The sequence below is a fragment of the Aptenodytes forsteri genome, unplaced genomic scaffold (genome assembly GCF_000699145.1).
Source record: "Aptenodytes forsteri isolate BGI_AS27 unplaced genomic scaffold, ASM69914v1 Scaffold54, whole genome shotgun sequence".
Classification (NCBI taxonomy): Eukaryota; Metazoa; Chordata; class Aves; order Sphenisciformes; family Spheniscidae; genus Aptenodytes; species Aptenodytes forsteri.
Genome location: NW_008796044.1, coordinates 15,394,836 through 15,415,810, shown reverse-complemented (window position 1 = coordinate 15,415,810; position 20,975 = coordinate 15,394,836). Strand labels below are relative to the sequence as shown.

Sequence of the window (20,975 nt, the reverse complement as noted above, 5' to 3'; positions counted from 1 at the left end):
AAGCAATCTTTACTCCAGGAAGCAGTCATCATTTTAGTCAATGTTTGCTCATTATTTCCATCAAAAGATAGTAACTACTGGAATATCCACTTAGGTAATGAGTGCTAATGAGAGAGTTGCTGCACAGCATTGCATCAGAGACTGGAATTTGTCAGTGATGTGCTCTAGCGACGTGCCTGGGAGATACCATAACTGAGGGTTACTGTGCCATCAGGCAATCAAGGATGGTATCGACTCAACTTCTCATTAAGTCTTGTGCTTCAAGGGCATCTCCTTCTCTTCAAATAAGAAGAAAGTCACATCCCACACATTCAATTTTCTTCTACCTTACTACTGAGCACAGATAAATGTAATTGCATCTGGCCTCATAAATCCTTCCATTAAAACGTATCCTGAGGTTACAGGAGAGGTCTAGAAGGCATATTTGGTTCAATTAGAGAAAGTAAACATTATGTTACAAGACACATGTTGCGCAAGAGGGTGGTGTGGTAAAACTGGCTCCTGTGCATTTGGAAAGAAACAGCCACTCGCAGGTCAGAAATGATGCTGAAAAGGTAATTTCTCCTACAGGAGCTATGAGCTGAGCCCCCAGCTCGCTGTGTGACACATTAGAGAAATGACACATCAAATGCCAGCTGCTGTCTGCTCTGCATCTGGTAAACGCCGTGGGGTCAGGCATTACAAGCGTGGTTGCCTGGAAGTCAGATCACAGCAAGGGGAAAACATTATGCCAAGCTTTCCTCTTCCTCACAGATGGGTGTGTGGGAAGGAAAGTCCCCAACATGTCCCTGAGGCAAGTCATGGTGGTTTTGTGAGACACAAAGCTGACTGCCACGGTTCTATGCTGGTGCCACATCGCTGTGCAAGGGAGGAGGCTTTCCTGTGGATGCATGGGACACATCCCTTAGACACAGCAGGGCACCAGGAGGTCCCCTCCTCTGAAAGCTCCTTCAAGACCTCAGCTGTCCCCACCAGGGCTGGAGTTTGGGTTCCCGGGGTCCCAGAGAATAAAGGTTGCATTTTGTGCTACCTCCGAAGGGTTGTAGGCTTTCCCTTTTCAAAAGCAGCCTCAGTCTGAACCTCGTTCCAGAAGCATTTGCCAACCTCTTTCTCTTCCTGACATCCCTGACAAGGTGGAGACAGGGCCTCTGGCACAGCCACCTCCGCAGGGCTGTGTGGCCACCCAGCGAGCGCTGGCAGGTGAGCGTCACCCAGGCAGACCCACTGCCCTGCGTGGCCGGTAACCTGGCATGATGCTCTGTGCAGCATTCACATGGCCTCTGCTGAAAAGTACCCAGCCAGGATTTAATCGCAGCCTAGGCATCCTGGTTTGTTTTGCTATTTTGAGCATCACAACTAGCAGCTGGCTCTGCAGATGTGCACCTAATAATCACAGCTGCGCTCAGGTGGTATCCTAAAACAGACCTCACAGAAGCAAAATCCTCCCTTATTTTACACACATTTTGGCTTGCAGTTTTAAGAACAATAATCTTAGGTCTAACCTCTTCTCCACTGCTTCTCTGGGCTCATTAAACCGAACATCTCACAAAACATTTTCCTGGTCTGTTATTTTGATTTCCAGAAATAACCATTTCTGAACTACATGTCTCCCTATGTTCAGGCCTTGAGCTGGCTACCAGGGCTGGAGCCTGTGGTACAAGTTTCCCAGGCAAAATCTGGATGTTACTTCCCCACGCGGCTGGAGTAGAAACTATCTGAGCAGACCTTGCAGCAGCAATGGACCAGAATGGATTGAGCCCTGCAAGAGCAGGCGCTTTTCCATAGGTACTCACGTTGTAAACGCGGGGTTGTATTTTGCACCAAGGTAGTAAGAGTAAAGGTTGAACATTCCAATCATGAAGGCCAGGAACACCATGATGAAGATGACCATGAACTTGAAGATATCCTTCACAGTCCTCCCCAAAGAGATCTGCAGGGGGCCGAAGCTTTCGTTGGCTGGAAGAATGTAAGCAATGCGGGAGAAGCTGAGTACCACAGCTATTGCATACAGTCCTTCTGAAATGATCTGAGGATCCGAGGGAAGCCACTTGTTCCTGGCTAAAACAATACATGTACACTAGGTATTAGTAACAAAAAGTGTTAGATGGAAGTTATGATGATAAATGACCCATTTTCAAGACTGAATCTTGGTAAAAAAAAAAAGGTTTAGAACAACTGGTCACTGAAGTCCTCAGCATGCTATACAAATATGGGTGAGAAGAATTAGTTGTATTTATCACATGGTAAAGATGAGAAATAAGCAAGTCACTGGAATTTACCAGAGTCACACAGCAAATAAATAGCATGGCTTTAAACAAATTTGGTATTTTCTGTTTCCTAGTTGAACATCAGCTGTGTTGCGCCTTTTCCATTATAAGCCCTTGAGATGGAGAACCAAAACCACAACACAGTGGAGTTTGGCTATAGATTTGGATACATGGCACTGTGTCGATATTTGGAAAGGAAGCATGAGGGAGACTGACATCTCTATCCCTACCATTAGATAAGAAAGTTAGGATTTGTTCAGATAAAGCAGATATAACCATCAAGTGTATCACCTTCATGTTATCTTTAAATTAAAACAAATTCTTGCAGTCTAGTCACTCTAACATTTTTACTTTAAAAAGCTTCTTGTTGATACCAGATATGCATCATTTATTTAATCTACTGAAAATTTGAACATTTATATTACCATAGCTTATAAGTGTCCTTGCATCAACTGAGCTTCTTGATGAAAAGATTGTGACTCAGAGCTAAAACATGTGACAACTTAAGGACACAGCAGTAAACTTAGGCATTATTTTCAGCAATCTGACCCAAAGGAAAAGCAGCAGATGGAGGAATTCACAGGATCTGGTTGTGACATTCTGTTCCAGACCCTTTGCACCTTTTTAGCATGAACTCACTTTAAATGAGTCAGCGCAAACCAGAGAGAGGAAAACCACAACATCACCTCAGAGGCCTCTTGCTTGCCTGGGCAGGGAGAGGGAAGCTTACTTTCAGAGGCGACGCACCAAGCCAGAGGCTGAGCTGGTGTGACCAGCTCATGGACCTGCCAGCGAGCCTGTGCCTGTGCACCCTGGTGTGGGCTCAGGGAACGTGTCTCTGGTGCCACATGGCGCACGTCTACAGTGGCTGAAGTCCGCTGCCTCAGATTTTCCTCCCCAGCCCAAGCACATTGCTAGAATAACTACCTTACAACCCTAGGGAGCAAATGGCCCTCCTTTGTGCCCAGCTCTCTAGCTCCTGCAGTCCCTCTGTGAGTAAAAATGCCCATGGATTTTGCTCAGGGTTACATCTAAAGCTTGCAGAAGCATGCAATGAATCCAGTCCCCACACTGGGGTGCAAACCTCTATTCCTTTGTGAATATCAAAGAAAAAACATTTCAGCCATCAAAAATAATGTTGTCAAGGCTCTGCTACTGCTTGCATTTCCAAATGTTAACATTTATAGATGATACAGGCTCTCAAAAAATAAAGTCTCTTGGAGGAGCAGCAGCTTATGGGTGTAATTGGTGTTTGTATTTCCATTATACAGGTGTTGGATGTAACAGAGGTGCAGAGTGCACCAACAGTTAGAAATGCAACTCCAGATCCTGTGTTTGTTCACGCATCTCCCCCTTCTCACATTTGGAAAACCAAGCAGGTTCATTCATCTGTAATTTAAATTATATTCTGCTCACTCCCAGTTCCTGACTGTTGCTCAAGCTATTTTGTCAGCATGTGATTGACCTGAATGTAGCCTTAGCACAAGACCAGAGACTGAATGAGGCTCGGATCTCAATTCCTTTCTGACTGTTTAGGAAGATGGCTGGAATGGGTAGATCTGAGAAGAATAATATGGTTTAATTAGAAAAAAACTACATAAATATCACAAAAAGAAAGCTGCTTTCAGCACTGCCACACATTAGCCTGAAAGAACAGGAAGCATTAGACAGCGAAGATAGCAAAAAGCATCTTACCATAAGTAAAGTAAGCAACTTCAGGGGGAAGGGTGACGTTATTGAGGTCATCATCTTGAACGTACTGATCTACGTACTGTTGTGCTTCAGTCGCTTTGAGAAAAGCCATGAACCTGGCGGTGAATGATGCCACGAAGATGGACAGCATCCCAAAGTCCAGCAGGTTCCAGAGATGCACCACGTATTCGCGTGGCCCCTCTTCCCAGATCTCCTTGCACTCTGACCATATCATGCCTGCGGAAAGGCCAGAGCACGTTTAACCACCAAACACAGAAGGTGATTTTTGCATTCAGACAGACCCGTTTCCTGGCTAACAGTAGCTTCTAAGATCAAAATAAATAACTCTTCAATTAAACTGAATTTCTTGAGAATGGTTTGTGTCATCTTTCCTTAAAAATTATTAAAAACTTTAAGCTTATATGTCCTTTTGTGCATATGAGGTTGAAATTTCAAAATTTCACTATATGAGTCAACGGTAAAGTAGATTTCTGGTGATGTCAGACAAAGCATGGTTCAGAAATACTGAAGACATTAGAAAATTCTACTACTGATCTATTTGGAAAAAATGTAGATTTCCTCTCTTGTCCCCAAAATCTCCTTGCTAAACCTTGCCACTGCAGATGGTATCGCTTGCTCTGCTGATGTTTTCCTCCTTCCCTAAAACAGTGGGTGGGTCTGTTTTGAGAATGGAAACAGATCTTTTTGAGAGAAAATCTGATCCAGGAGTAAATACAGTATGATCAGAGAAAAAGTAAGACAGAAGCTCTGCCCTTGCAGTACTTTTCATAAAGTTTTATATATTAAATAATAATGAATTTCCATGAAGTCTGATCTATCACTTTGAAAACCCTGAGTTTAGCCTGAATTTAGGATCCTTCTGACAACAGACTTACAGATAAACCTAAATGCCAAGCCCTGAAAATTCAAACGTTTTGACATCCATGTTCTACTGGGGAGTGCTGGGGAGGACAGGTGAATTCAATGGGCAAACTGGAGCCAAGAGCTCAGGACAAATTCACCAACTTGCCCAACCTTCAATCACAGCAGGGCTCCAGGCCCAAAATCTTGCTTCTGAATAGCTAAAATATTGGAATATTTAACCCGCTGATAAATATTTCCTGCGCTCTACCCAATCCTGTTTCCATAGCAGCAGCAAAATTCACATTTAATCAAGCAGGAGCAGTGCCTGCCAATTTCCATGTGGCCTCCTGCAACCTTGTCCTTTTTGTGAACTCTTCTTCATCCTCTTTGCTGGAAGCTCTCATGGTGTGGCATGTCAATGCTTTTGCTCAGCTACTTCAGAGACTCCTGGAAGCACATGGTGTCCCAAAAGGCGCAGTCGAAAGCTGGGTTATAGGGAAGGAAACAAGTCAGTGTGAATTTAGCCAGAGGCTGGAGCAATGAGGAACTGCCGCTGTCAGTCCTTGTGCACGGGGAAGGATTTGAGAGAAAAAGGAAAGCTAAGCTCTCGGTACCACTGGTGGCCAAGGCACAGCTAGCCTGTGACCTCCATAGCCCTGGAATCTCCAGGCAGGTCCTTGGAGCTGTACCCTGATGTAGGTTATGCCCCATGCAGATCTGTCTTGGGAGAGAGCCTGAGGTCTGCTGAATGCTTAGCAGAGCCAGAGGGAGGGCAGGAGAGGAGCCTCCCAGCTCTTCTCCTCGAGTCCGCAGGTGCTTGCCTGAGTAAAAGCAGGAACTTCATCCCAAGCCGTCATTCACCACGAGTACGATTTAATAATAAATAGTCTAAGGGAGAAGGTGGAAGAATTGGTTTCTCAGGAACTGTCCAGGAGTGAGGATGAAATATTAAAGAAACATTTCTCACAAAAAAAAAAGTATCCCAGCAGTGATAGATAGGAGACATTAGCCCTACGCATTACGCATGTGTGTCGTATAAAGGTACTTATACGACAGTGCTTATAAAGCACTTCAGGAAATATCACATGCATGGTAACATTGCTGACCAGGGTACTTGTTCACTGACACCCAGAAATGTCTTTTCTGGTTTAAATATTAACTCTCCTATCCAAATTTATTTCTGATCTTCATCACTTAATATACCTAAGTCGCAGATTAATGAAGTAAGGAATGTCTAAAACTGAGTAGACTGACTAAAATTAGACTCATCCTGTGAAAATACCACACTATTGGCCTATAATTTACGTCATTTTTTTTTGCCAACTGTGTGGCAATCATTTTTTATCCATATATATGGAAAAATATCTATTCAGGACAAGTAGAAAAGTTACAGTAATTATTCGCTCAGTACTGTTGGGTAATTGTATATACATTGTGAGGGAGTAATTCAAAGATTCTCCTCAAGTAAAAATAATGAGAAGAGAAAAAGCAGCTAAAATTCAGGGGATGGGACGTAAGATGGGATGTGAGAACAGAAATAAGGGAAGGCAACTAAGCAAAGCAGATTTGCCAGGATGTGATTGCATTTCAATATGGTGTTTCTGAGGCCCCCAATGGCTTTGGGAGAGGTTGTTTCCCTGAGTTTGATGTACAGAGAGGTGGGATATGAGCAGCTTCTGCAGGTCTCTTGTGCCTGTTCTCCCACAGCAGGGATAATCAGAAATGTCACCTTGATGGGCATTTCTGGTTTCAGCAGGGAAAGGAGAGACAAGCTACATGCACAGCCCATCTGGGAGAAAAATGGAAGTGTGCAAGAAGTGCTGTTCACCACCTGCGCACAAAAAGGAACAGTTTGTCAGATTTTTATATCCACTGGCCTGGTATATAAATCACGAGCAGCTGATGTTGGAGAGCCGCCTTTGAGCCTTCCTGGATCTGCCAAAGGCTGTTGGATTAAGAGAGAGAGTTGTGCTCGGATTGCGTCTACCCAGAGCTTAACTGCTACCCTGGTTGCTTTTGCAGTGGGGATTTTGTCTCCCTGAATGAAACCTCCCTGCTTCCAGTGCACATTTTTGTCCGTATTGCTCACGAGGAAAATCCCAGCCTTCCTCATCCGAAGGCAAGAGATGGGAAGACCCGGCCGCAGAGGGAGAAGTAGCCAAGGCATACAATGAGCCACAGGCACATGAGCTGAAATTGCCGTGCCCCATGTACGAAGGGGCAAGTTCTCCTTTCAGAGCATTGCGGTATTTCTCTGTGCTGACAGGTTTATCATCTGCAGCCCTTGGATGCTCGTTCATAACAAAAAGAAGTGAGACCAAAAAGGCGTTTCCCCACCTAAAATGCTATTGTTTATCTGGCTGTTCATGGGGATGTTAAATGGGCTTCCAACACTATCTGGCTGCTCCAGCGATGGTCTACAGCCATTTCAGAGGTGCAGGCTAGTGGAAAGTAAAGCCTCTGATATGGATTTTTGGAGCAGGATGAAGTGCTTGCCTGGCTGAAAGTCATTGCCGCTGCTCGGTTTACTCTATTACTCACCTGCATTACAAATAGTTGGGAGCAGGAGATGGCAATGGTATCTTTTTGCATAACTCCAGTCTGAAATTCTCCTGCTGGTAGTTTTCTCTTAAAATATATACACGTGGGTCAATTTTCATGTATCTAGCAAGATTAATTGCAGGGAGTGCTACTACAGGTTGTGCTCACTCATGGCCATACTATGCTATGCTGATGTAGCACATTATCCTCGAATAATGCTATTCTGAACATGCATCATAATTTTATGGTTGACAGCCAGATAACTCAGACAGCCAATTTTCTCCCCAAAAAAGAACCATGCTCAGGGACCTGTAAACTAATTTCTCAAAAATGGTCTGCTATGGTTGGAACAAGTAATGTGTCATCAGCATTCATCATTGCTGCCACAGAATGAAAGAGAAAAGAGAAAGAACAGAAACAGAAGGAAGGGATTTACAAGCTGAGAATAAATAAAATTACACTTTTTGATTGTACTATGAATCGAAATGTAGGTAGCACACCCACACTGTTGAGTCTGAAGACAGCAACTGCAGGTGTTGCCAAGTAGGATTAAATATAGCTACGTACATTTAGTACACAAGAGTTAGATTTATTATACTGCAACATATACTTATTGTCTACTTACATTTGCCTCTTCAGAAAAGCATGTCTTGGCAACTTTACCTGTGATATTTATCTATAGCGTTTACTGTTATTTAATTATATTTCTACTTACATATACATATTTATAATACCTATAAAATTTTTGTGCCAAAAGGCTGGGCAGTCCGCCACCTTTAGTGCTTTTACAGTCCTTAAAGTTCAGGGTCACATACGGGGCTCAGCAAGTGCCCAAGCCCCCGTGCCAGTTGGCTGCAGGCCTTGTGCACCAAACTTTCACCTTAGCATTGCTGAAACATTATTTGAAGCTTTATGTAGGCAGACAGCTAAAATGGCCAGAGAAGACTGTCAGAGCTGATGTAGGCAGTCATTAGAAAATCTCATTATATTCAGAAGTCTGTCCAATGAATCACCTTTCTTCTCCCAGAAAAGTGAAAACCTTTAAATGAAATGTTTTCTTCTTCATCTCTCAGGAACTCACCAGGCAGACAGAGACCTAGTGCCTATAAGAAAAGAACACCTAGTCTAAAATCTAATCATCTTCTCCAACTGCTTTAATACCATTTCAAAAATACATCTTACAGACTTACTCTATCCAGTCTGGCATCTATTCAGTATCTTCTAGCCTAATATCCTATATGGGATTTTGATTATTGCGGGGACAGGGAACAAAGAAATGGTGGCCAGGAAGCTACCAGGTAGAGCAGCCCTATCCTATTTTTCAGGGGGGCTTAATGCCATCAGTACTTATGGAACAGTGGAATTATTTGCTGCAAGAAAAGAATCAAAATCATGGTGGTGAGTAAAACCAGACACAGAAGAGGTAGACAAAGATTCTGCAGAGTTGATAAGCTCAGTTTCCCAATAAATCCTTCTGAGCTTGTTTAGATAGTGGTTCAAGGTAGCTGACCTGCCAGGAATAAATTGTGCCTATAGGAAAAGTAATACATCTGAATTTTCCTAAAACTCCCTGGAAGTTTAACTTGTGCACATGACATACTTTTGCACTTGGAGGGTTCATCCACATGAATCCCTACTTTATGATTGCTGGATAACTTAATTTCTTTTAAAAGATTTGAGTGCTGTGCTGTCCTCTCACCAGTAACAATTTCATACTATGGATATCACAAAATCCACCTCTTATTTACCTAGCAGTTTTCATCACTAGATCTCAGAGTGCATTACCAAAAAAATAAATAACAATATACCCATTTTGCAGATGAAGAAACTGAGGTTCAGTGACTCATAATAGGATCTCATGGCAGGGTAATAAAACACCCACGTCCCAATGGACACAATTCTTTCTGCTCACTTTAGATAGAACAATGTCCTGTAGTGAAGCTATAGGTTTCTATGACTATATTACCTTCTTTAAGATGCAATGATTAAACCAACAGAGGCAAACAGACAACATCTATAGCATTCACCATGGAAACTGGAAAATCAGGAAAGCGAGAATTTGCCAAGCATCACTCAATATTTTCAAAAGCAGTGACCAAGACCAAAGTCTTCTTTGATCCTGTTTTAATCAAAATACTGCCATCAACCTCTAATTTAGCCTCATGATGTTTTTCTTGTTTTTGAGGTTTGGGTTTTGTTGGGGTTTTTTTTGTTTGGTTTGGGTTTTTTTTTTTCCTTTGTCTTGTCACTGTCTATCATGCTATTTCTAGTCATGTTGAATTTCCCTGGAGGACTTGTAGACATTTTGGTTTTGCTTACCCAATACCCACTCCATGATCAGCAATTCTGTCCATGAGAACTGAGTTGTTTTGACTCTAAATATTTGTTTTGGATGATCCGTGATGGTCTCGTTGGGGAGATTTTTTACTCCTTCAAACCGATCTGAAGCATTCACTACTAACAGTCCAAGGAAGATTGTGAAAGAAACTGCATGTGCCACAAACTTCATGAAAGGACTTCGGAGGGTCCGTCCCAACTGCAAGGAAACATACACAAGACATAAGATTTTTTTTCCCTCATCAACCTTCTAGAAGTTTTTTTCCTATAAAAGTTTGAACCACTTGCCCAAGGTGAAAAGGATTCAGAAATGAATTCTAGATCATGAACTAAAGGGGGTTTAGATTTGTTCAAGTTGTTCTTTGCTGTTACTAGACATTATGCATTGCAGTTCAAATTATGCCCTTTGCATAATTTTCTATGCATGGCAGTATCTTATATTGCTCCTTTATACCCACATAGAATGTCTGATTGTCCTGGCCACATGGTAAGCGGAAAATGAAGAGACAGGACATTTATATGAGAGACATGTTTGTGTGTATACGTGTTATATGAATGTACTCATGTGTGTCAATACAAATCCTAATGATGGGCCCACTTCTCATCCTTACATCATTGTTATATATTAGAACCTTTTATTAATGCTCAATTCTTGGTTCATTAATGATGTGTAGGAAGTAGCCTTCTGTTTAAAGATCCTTTAGCAATGCTTTTAATATGTTTTGGTATGATAGTCTTCTCTCATAATTACTACAAAAGCGGGAGATTCACTTCCCAGAACACAAGGATTTATTGCAATACAATAAGCCATGAATCAGAGCAGCAGATCTGTTCACTAGAGTTAATTTTTGTCCCATTCTTCTTGAAAAGCTTTGTTTGCTAATTAATATAAATAACACTCTCTTCATTTTACATTTTCTGTGATCTAAGAAAACATTACCCCAGAAAGATGTCAGAGTAGAAGCATTTTTAGGAGCGCAAGGACCAATGCCTGTGGTGTTGGACACAATAGACAGCAATGAAAGTGCCATCCTGCATGTGCCCTTTCCAAAACCCCCTCAAGGCAAATGGGATTTTTTCTGCAGTATATTACTCACAGATTAACTTCCTTTGATGACAAGATATCCTCAAAATTTTCTTAACATCTACTGACTTGATCATAAAACTTCATAAGAATTATGAAAAAGGAGTGAAAAAGGAAATTCCTTGTTTTCCTACTTATCTCCAATAGCAGCTTTGTTCAAAGAAGCCCAGGTCTCTGGTTATTGCAGGGCAGGAAATATTTTAAAAGCAGGGTTCTTTAGGTCTAGTGGAAATTTAAAGGAAGACTTATGATTCTGGTTCTTATTTCTTTTTCTTCTCTGAAGTTTTAAAATGTCAAATAAATCTTTTATGAAGATGACAGAATAGAAAATCATATTGGAAAATTTGCATGTTTCTAAATACCAGAAAGACTTTCCGATAAAGAAAATGAAAAAAATCTGCCCTATCCCTGAGCCCTTATTAACATGCATGCTTTTTTTCTGAGGTCAATACGGATGTGTTTAAGCGGGTAGGTATTGCACTGAATCAAACTCCCAGTTTCCTTAATCTTGTCTAGGAATATTATGGCAGATGTAGGAGTAAATGAAGCGTGTTAAAAGCAATCCCAACACTTGTGATGCTGGTTCGCTCCTCTGCTGTAAACCTTGGTGTAGTGTTAGTTCTCAACAGCTTTTTATGGCTGGCATTGGGCAGAGTTCCATTTTGTAGCAGAATTTATATTTCCAGTACAGAGCTGATGGATTGATGGGATATGTTTGAACAATGCCCCATACAGTAATAATCTCAGATGTTTTCCTCATATGACCTGTCCGAGAGAGCTCAAAGAGCAAGAGCAAAGTATAACAACAACTATGGGCATATGGGGCCTTACCAACAAAGTTTTAAGAAAGTACATTTGCAGTCTGTACAAGACTCATTTCTACCCTGAACTCACTAAAAGAGAAAAAGCACTTTCTATTGAATCATGAATTCTCTCCAAATAATTAGACGACTTCTGCTGTCTATAGAAACTTAAAAAAAAGAGACCTGAGATTAAAGTAGCACAGCCTTGGTTATCAGAGAAATAATCCCGTGTATTACAGAACCAAATGAATTCTCTGGGTAATTTCACTTAGTTCTCTACTGATTTAACAAAAGTCTGCATTTAGTCAGTGTTACATCAGCATTTTATCCCCTTTATTACTGTGGAAAGCTTACATTTCTTTTCTTGAGCTGATGCTTTTCATATCTTCTCAGAAACCTGATTTTTAGCTAAGAGCTACAGGAGGTGAAAGTGTTGACTAGAATATTCTGTAAAAAATTAATGAAGCGTAAATTCCTCCAGTCAGCCTAATGCTTTATGACAGTAAGATATATTTTCTCCAGTCAGCCTAATGTTCTTTAACAGTAAGATATATTTTTCAAGCAACATGATACAGTTAAACTCAAGGTGTGTAACTATTTGGATGTATCAATTTCTCAATTACTTTTTAAAATCAAAATATCATCTTTCTTCAAATTGAGATTGCAGGGAAGTACCTGGCTGTCACTGTTAAGACAAAAACACTGACAGTGTGTGAATATAAAGGTTCATTCTTAAGAGAATAGCTCATTTCATGACTTAGTATCCTATCCGTATTATAAGAAAATAACGAAGCATGCAGACATGTCAAAAAGAAAATATACAAAATGTGTTAGTGAAACAAAGTTTTCCAAATGCAAATTATCTCTACTCCAAGAGACAGGAACAAATAAAGATAGAAATATCGTAAAGAAAAAAGCCATTACTATTTTCAGTACTATGCTCATAGCAGAAGCATGAAGAATATTGTTGTAGAAATTTTATGTAGCTTAACTGGGGAGGAAAATACCCAGAGTAAAAAGGTACAGGTACAGCTTTAGGTGGAGTGATCCGTTAAAGTACCAGTGCTTAAACGATGCTGAGTCTGTCCCAGCGGGATCTATGGTCCATAAATCCTCAGCATGGCTACATGAAAGCCAGAGAACAACCCAGGCAATGAGAGCTGTGTATAAATGATCTCTATTAGTGTTGTAATATCAATGTGCGCTTCAACCGACCAGAGAAGAAAGAAAATACTTCTTGAAGTTCTGCAGACAGTCCAAAGAGTCCCGCTTGCTCTTGTCATTACATTTTTGGGCAGCAGACTGTGCAATTTTTCCATTCTCTCTCTTATCTTCTCTTTTGATCTCCAGTGAAACAAGTTTTGGACACCAACATATAAAGCAACAGTTCATTTCAGAGTCACAGCCTCCATGAGACGGATGAGTCAACACAGATATTTCAGGATCGGATAGGCTTACACTTCGCGGGTCTTGTCAACAGTTTGTGCATCCAGAGGTGAATGAACAACCAACACAAAAATTGGTTTTAATAAAGACAGTTCTGTGCAACTGAATGCAAAAGAAGACTTAAGAGGTCAGTTGCAAACTCCAGTCAATACTATTTACTAAATTTTCAAGGGTGATATTTGGCATGGTATATTCTAACCCCACAGAGCTTTATTAAAGAAAATTTTCTGTTAGGGATTAAAGGCCTGAAAACATATTCCCTGCTAAGATACATGTGATCATATCACATAAGATTATAATTCCTCAGTGAAGGAATTATTCTGAGATAATAATTGCTCTATTACTGTATGTGAAACTGCAGAATTTGACCAATACATCTTAAGAATGTGATACACAATAATATTCGTCAGGACAGCTCCTATAAGCAGTATTCCACATTACAGAAATTTCCTTCATTTTTCTCACTGTCTTAGCCCAGAAATGAGTCCCTGACTCATGCCTGGTCATCCATGTGTCCTTTAAGTCAGGCCTGATTTGATTTAAGTCAAATATCTCAGCTGATTGTTACTATGGAAAAATTATTTCATTACTCAGTTGTGTAACATCAAAATTGTTTCCATGACTTAAAACCAAACAAAACACTTGTAAAATTGGCCAGGACAAAATTAGGCTGTTCAGAGCATCACATGCAAATCTTTTGTTAATATCACCATCCTTGCAGCAGATACGCTGCCTATGTAAAATTGTCTGCAATAACACTGTGAGAGGGTACAAGGCTCATGCATCAACCCTCAGCCCTTGAACTTAATAATGACCATTTTGGGTGAGGTACCAATTCATGGGGGGAAAATGCATTCATTATTCATTTATTTCTATCACAGGCCCCGACCAAAAATCAAGACTACATTGTTCTAATCAATGCAAAGCCATGCATTAAAAGACAGTTCCTGCCTGGAAGAACTTTCAATTTGATTTTCTGACAGAAGGTTCCGTATGGTTTTCCACAGTCTGAAGTGGTGTGAAAAGGAAGGGACGTTGAAAAATGAGAATGCACAAAAGGTTTAGTGTAATGAAATCACAGTCAATGAAAAGTTAAGTCCCCTTCCCTCCATTTTTTTAAATTTTAATACACCTACCTCAATAAATTAAAACCAAATAACTTTCTCAATCATTTCTTACTTCTGCTGTAAAACCGATTTATTTTGAATTTTTTGGCTCAGTTTTTTTTCCTTAGTTTTTATGCTTTTCATTTAAATTCTCCACTTATTTCTAGTCTAACTGTTCTCCCCACCTATTGCTGTATTCAAATGCAACCTCTGTAATTCTGAGAATACACCACAAATGTTGCCGTTGGCTGGTGTGCCAACTCCCAGCACATTCAACAGAGGTGAAGGAAATTAAACAGCTTCATAAATCCCCGCTGGACTGAGTTCTGACATAACAGAATTCCACACATGAATTCCCTCTACGACCTAACCAAAACCACCCGCCACACAGCCCAGCTTTCACATGCACTTCTCTGTGTGAAACTCTGGAGTCCCGTCCAGTATTCATAAAAGCTGTGGGGTTTTGTGTTGGTACAAACCTTGAGAAAATGAAGTTACATTCTCAATTACTCTAAGAGAAAGTACTTTTCTTGGAATTTTTTTGGAGGACACCAAGCCTTAACATGTTTTATTATCTCAGATGTTCTGGAAGACTGTTTTCAAAAGGTTTGTCTGATTGCACCAACATAAATCTTTTCAAATTATAGTTTTTCCTCAATACCCATCCATGGATCTATAATTTCCTGGGCTTGACAAATTTAGAAAGGATTCCTCACTGGCTTTTAAAGGAAATGGGAGAAGATGCTTTCAAGACTGAATAAACTGCTAGTGCCAGGGGTCACTTTATCAAATTTAAGTACCTCTGATAAGCCTCCTGCTGAAGACCTCTACCTTGTAATGGATGATGTTGTTGGCTATTGCTCAATGTGAAATGATCTTCTTCCCTGCCACCCCTTTCTCCTGTGGCAAGAGTAGTGAAAAAGCTTTTTATCACTCAGCCACACACCTATTTAACTCCACTTGCCTGAGCAGACTCTTTCAGGATGGAAACCTCACTACAGATTTCATACCACAGACAATTCAAGCTTTTACCTAAGCTAATGGTTGGCTCTGGTCCTTTGACATCTAGGTCTTGGCAAAACTCTCCTGCTCCATTTGATGCTGTAAGACATAGCCCAGCCCTATTTAGGTATATGGCAGTTTTCCAAGTTTCATCACCTTTTCCCTCAAAACCATAAAGATTGTATGATTAAGTCTAGTCTTCTCTGCAGCACTAAGCAGTCCCCTGGGGCTTGCCAGAGTTTCAGGCACATGCGCTGTAATAATGCTCCACTAGCGAAAAATGCAAAATCAGAAATAGGAAGGAAAGGGAAGAGAGGAGCCCTGAAGAAGGGAGGAACCTGCAACAAAAAGTACATTAAAGGAACGAGAGTTTAAACATCAGAGTTAACTAAAAGGGCAACAAAGATCTTCCTTTTTAGTTATTCCCCATTTTGGTGGTTCTTCTATTCTTTCTTCACCCCACTCCCATGTTGTTATCTCCTATCCATTTCTTGTTGCTATTCTCTTCTTGTCACCCACTGTCTCAATGTTTCCTTCCCCCATCACTCCGCCTTTATTACCTGTAAAGATGAACCTCAAACCATGCCGAATAGCTCCATTTGTGTATATCAAGCAACACCTCACACTTGCTCTCCTCCGGGGCAATCTTAGAGGACAGCATGAATCGTTTCCCAATGGCGTTACAGAAACATATGTGACTTCATTCCAGGCCCTGGATAGAAATGACCATAAAAGCCATGCACCTTAATGAGTTTGTACCTTGCTGCAGGGAGCGATCCAGTAGGCTATGGCGAGGAAGGGCAGGCCAATGGAGACCCCGAAGACAGCCAAGAACTTCACAGCTATAGATTGCTGCCGTAAGCCTGAGAGGTTTTCATACCACATGGTGAGCAGTTGCTGCTGGCAGTTGGGGTGAGCAACAAACTGTAAGAGAAACAGAAATAGAAGTATCAGTAGCATTGTCTGAAGAGGATGAGATTTCAGAGAATGACCTGCTGAACACGCCAGTGGAACAAGACGGGGCACGTCTCTGTTGTCCCACATAGCTTATGGTGTCACAAACAGAAAACTGCAAACCAGGCACCCAAAATCCCCAGGTACTGGCAGAACGTGTTTCACTTCTGCTTCTTGTCTTCTCTAGATAAAACTTTTGTTAGACAGCAGACTTGTCTCGGCCAAAACCCAACATCCATCAGTGGCCAGCACTGACAAAGTGCCTCTGTGGGGTCAGCATTTACATCTGAGACAGTCTACATCGAGATTCAGAAAAGACACAGAGAGGCACTTTGGTGTCAAGCTGAAAAAATCCTCTGATAACTTGCTAAAGACATAGGCCATTGCAATAGTAGCTCTACACAGCGCTAATATTACATTGTTCTATTCACTGCATACGGACCCAAAGTGGACCATTCTGCACGGTTCTCCCTCTCCTGTAAACAGTAAGAGGTCTAGTTGGTATTTTGCTACTTTAAATGCTTTATCTCAGATTACCTTTCAAAAGATGACAGCTCATTCTTTGCTGATCGGACAAAAAGACAAATGTAAAAGGAGAAGGAAAAGCTGTGCTGCTCTGGTACAGAAAGTACGTGTTTTGTATCCTGTAACTGAGACTCTTCTTCAGTTTATTGTTCAGAGGAAAAAGAAAAGGCGAGCAGCAGACAACTGAAAAGGGCAATTTCTTAATGATAAAATTACAATATCACGGGATCCCACGGAAGAGTTTTATAATAAAAGATTAAACTTCTTTATTTCATATTGTCCTTCAGGATGATTGAATTTAGAATGTGACTATCTTTAATCACAAAGAAGATAATTAAAAGACAAAATAACTGAAAGAAAAGATGAAAAATAAGTATGTTGCTAATGGAGTTGATTGCATTAGCAGAACTGAGTGTTGCATTTATGAGTTTTGTGGGTGAATAAATGTTCTTAGGAGGGAAATGTAAAACCTTCCACTATTTCAAAAAGCAGAACTTTCTGGAGGTGAGGGGGAGGACGAAGGGGGTAGAGAGAGAAAGAGAGGAGGAAAGCAGAGGCTACTAGGGGGCCTCGTGGCCGCTGTTGCCCCTGCCTGGCAGGGTGGACATGGACCATGTCTGGCAGCTGCCCCGTTGCCCTGCTTCAGCCCTTTCAGCCGCAGCCAGCTGGGGGGATTTCAGGTGTAGTCTGTAGTTTCATTGGGACGGAAAAGTAGAGAAAATTCTAACCGTGCTTTCATCTTCACTATCTATGAAATGACGATCAAATCAGGGATTTAATGGACTCTTTTCTAGATGTTTGCATAATAACAAAACCGTTACTGTGAGTTTAAATGATCGGTTTATTGCTAGTGCAGAATGAAATGCAGTTGCCCAGTAATTAGGATTGCTGTAGAATAGTACATTTCTTTCTTTAACAGCACATTACCAGCTATTTAAAATGTGCTTCCTCAGATGAATTAGTCTTTGGGGCCTGTATTTCTCAAAAAGAAAAAAGTAGAAAATAAGACTTTACCCCTTCCACTGAATAAATCAATCAGAGTGAAGAAATTTGATAGGTACTTTTAACCTCTTTGTCTTTAGAATTTTTTTCCTGGAAATATTAACATTTTAATACGCTTTCTTTTAAACTGCTTTCAGAAAAAGAAAGCTTTCAAAAACGATAATCTATAAATCATCAGTCCTAGTCATGCTGAGCATTTAAAGGTTAAGGTGATGACAGCAATATTGCAAGGAGGCATTTCCTAATGCTCAGTGTTTATGTTTGTGCTAATGCTGTTAGGGCTTTTTACCGCTCTGGCAAATGGACAGAAAGACGAAGTGGAAGGAAGCTAGACAGAGAATTGATTCCCTTTGTAAATTTTATTTTCAGATATGATGAATTCAATAGCAATTGTAGCAGCTCGTGGAAAGGAAAATTACACGGGTAGATGTGCAGACTTCTGAGATGAAGGGCCAAAGAAACAGCCAGGCTTCCTCCTGCTCTTGTAATTGTTCACCGCATTATGAGAATTGATTCAGACAAAGAAATTCAGTTGTCTTTGGCAATGAGACAGTCAAAGACTTTTGCTGGTTGGCATTTCAGAGAATTTGTCAGACATTTTAATCTGTTCATTGTTTCACTCTGTCTGGGAACAGCTACAATAAAAATACAAATATAGGAAAATTGAGAAGGAATTGAATAAAACCCAGTTCATTGGAACAATTTATTTTGTACAAGGCAATAAAGATTGGCAGCATGCCATAGAGCCTTGATGGTGTTCATCTTACTCTGATTATTGCAAAAATGAGGGAAAAATAAGATCAGGATAAGAAAGATAAGAGCATGAACAAGTTTTGATCTGTTGTTTGCTTACAGCAAGCAGTACAGTTTTTCATTATGTTTGCTCCAGCAGGTATTAAAGAAATACGCAGTGACCCTTGGACAGTGCCAGTCCTCTCCCTATCAAAATTTCAGAAATTGATCTTAGATCTCATCAAAGACATTACAGAGGCATTTAACTTTCTCTCTTCTCTGGGAATGGGCACTGACACCAAGTTAAAGATTACAGTAATGCTTTGTTAGTGTCATAGACACAGAAAAGAACAGAGACAAAAGCTTCAAGGCAGAATGCTTCAAAGCGTAATGAAAAATGGTGATGCGGTATATTGAATTTCAGAGGCCTAAATGCTGCAATGCTTTTTCAAAGTTCCCATTAAATGCTATTTCCCTTTCTTCAGTACTGGAAAATGAGGCTAGGAGGCTTTTAGGGGCAAACTGTGGCTGCTCCTGTGCTGCATCCCAGAAGAAGAGAAAGGCAGAAAGCATTGCAACAAGACTGGTGTGGCCGGGGCTGTAAGGAAGGGCAAGATATCGCTGATTGAAATGGAAGCACTGGCAGTGGAGGGGATTGCATGGGTCCAAAAAGAGCCATTTAAAAGCATTAAGTGCTTTATCTCATGGGCAGAGTGAGTCCCTTCCAAGCCAATAAAGGTAATGCATCAGGTTCTGGGAGCTCAAGCAAAATGTTTTCCGATGCTTCTGCATTCAGAAACCGGCGTGGGAGCTTTTCTGGTCCCATGGCACAGGGACCCCAGTAGATGGCAGTGGTTTTTCCTTATACAGTGCATACCTCTCTGATTTGGGAAGAAAACTGTACTTCCCTCCAGCCTATCAGTTACACATTTTTTTAAGTTAAAAAAAGGCTGGGGGGGGGGGGAAATCACACATCAATCTGAAGAACTAGCTCAAATAATGAAACTGCCAGAGTGGCATTTTTGAGAGCCACTGGAAGACACAGGAAAGTATTCACACCTCCAAAAGCCACTGCTCTGTGCTACAGGGGATTAGATGAGTGAGATGAATATTTGTCTAGAATATGGAAAAAATCTCTCAAAGCCTTCAGTGGGAATTGAAAGGGCCCGAAGGAACTGTTTTACACATAGAAATAAAGAGAATGTTTTAGAGACCACTGTGGATACCACATTGAACGGTAACTTTTCCACATTGCTATCTAATTTGGTGTATGACGGCTCTTTCTCATAGCTTATCATGTATATGCATTGTGGAAAAGCACATGACAGCTCTCATGACAGAGTGGGATTTTTTTCCTCAGCATACTTGTTCAAAAATGCATGAGTTTCACTACACAGACAGTAAAGTACCTTTTTATCTCTATAACTGTATAGGAAGTTACTTCTGACAGAAAACACTGTAATACAGAGACTTTCTTTTTTAAAATTTTCTATTATATTGGACAGAGAAAGAGTCTGTGATGAGGACCCCCGTCACTGCTGTTGTTCGGTATTAGCACTGCAGTTGCCTAAGCTGTCAGTGGTTAGGCACTGTTTAAACCCCCTATCCAAAACACCCCACGGTCCCTACCTGAAAGGCATCTCTCTCATCCTGTGGCACATAACAGATAAGCTACAGCCAGGTGACAAAAACCCAGGAAATTCTTGAGAGTGTGAGACAATGCTCACACATCAAACGGGGGGGAAAAAAAAAGATAAAGATACCTATCTTGGACAGAAAAATACTGTCAACAGAAATAAGGAAACATGGCAAGACAGGTAAAAGGCAGAGGTCAGCCTCAGATGATTGGAATTAATCATGCAGAAAAAAACCAGTATCCCTTTTATTACTGAAATAATTCTAATTCCCTTACGAGTGCAGAAATCCACCACTGAGGCAAAAGAATTAACCACTCAGACAGGATCATCTTGCTTTGCTAGTGCACCCTACACTAAATAGCCAGGGGCTGAGGTAGGAAAGAACAACTCACCAGTAAACCAGTGAAAACACTTTAAAAACCTGCACGTCAGAACTAACAACGCAAACTTGTGACTTTAACGTCCTGCTTTCACAGAGATACTCCTGTCGCGTCCTCTCCGGCTCACCCCTTCACTGTCAGCCTTATAACAAACACTGGCAAACCTCAGCAAACAAAAGCTGCGATTCAGGTGGGCAGCGGCGTGTTTAATCAGTGAGCGAGAGCTAGAAAAGGAGCTGCACAGACAGGTCTTCAGGAGAACACTGGTAATATCAAGAGACACTGGCAGGGGCAGGTACAAGCCATTTTTCTTTCCATCATGTAGCTGCATTCATGTCCTTCGAACAACCTTTCTGGGTTCATTATTAAACATTTGTCTTTCGATGTAGGTCATCGCTTCTGCAAGCCTACATTGATTAACACGTTTTAGGCTGCAGCACCTGCTCACAGGAACCCCTGGTTGGGTGCGTAATTCTTCAAACGCCGGAGATCCTAGCGAAAATGCCGAAACCGTTTTGATGACTCATTTGAGTCAATCGTCACCCCGTGCCTCTGAATTACAAGGGAAAACGAGGGGAGCATCAAGCGGATTGTATACATGGC

At 41.0% G+C, this 20,975-nt stretch overlaps 1 protein-coding gene across 1 annotated transcript in view; it reads right to left on the bottom strand.

Moving 5' to 3' along the window:
* Nucleotides 1-20,975, bottom strand: part of TRPC7 (transient receptor potential cation channel subfamily C member 7) — an 80,556-nt gene that overhangs the window by 16,345 nt on the left and 43,236 nt on the right. Inside the window, exons 4-7 of the mRNA XM_019473803.1 lie at nt 15,902-16,066; nt 9,684-9,900; nt 3,963-4,196; nt 1,794-2,058 (exon numbers count right to left, since the gene is read on the bottom strand). Of these exons, the coding sequence (XP_019329348.1) occupies nt 1,794-2,058; nt 3,963-4,196; nt 9,684-9,900; nt 15,902-16,066 (881 nt within the window). The remainder of the gene's footprint in view (nt 1-1,793; nt 2,059-3,962; nt 4,197-9,683; nt 9,901-15,901; nt 16,067-20,975) is intronic.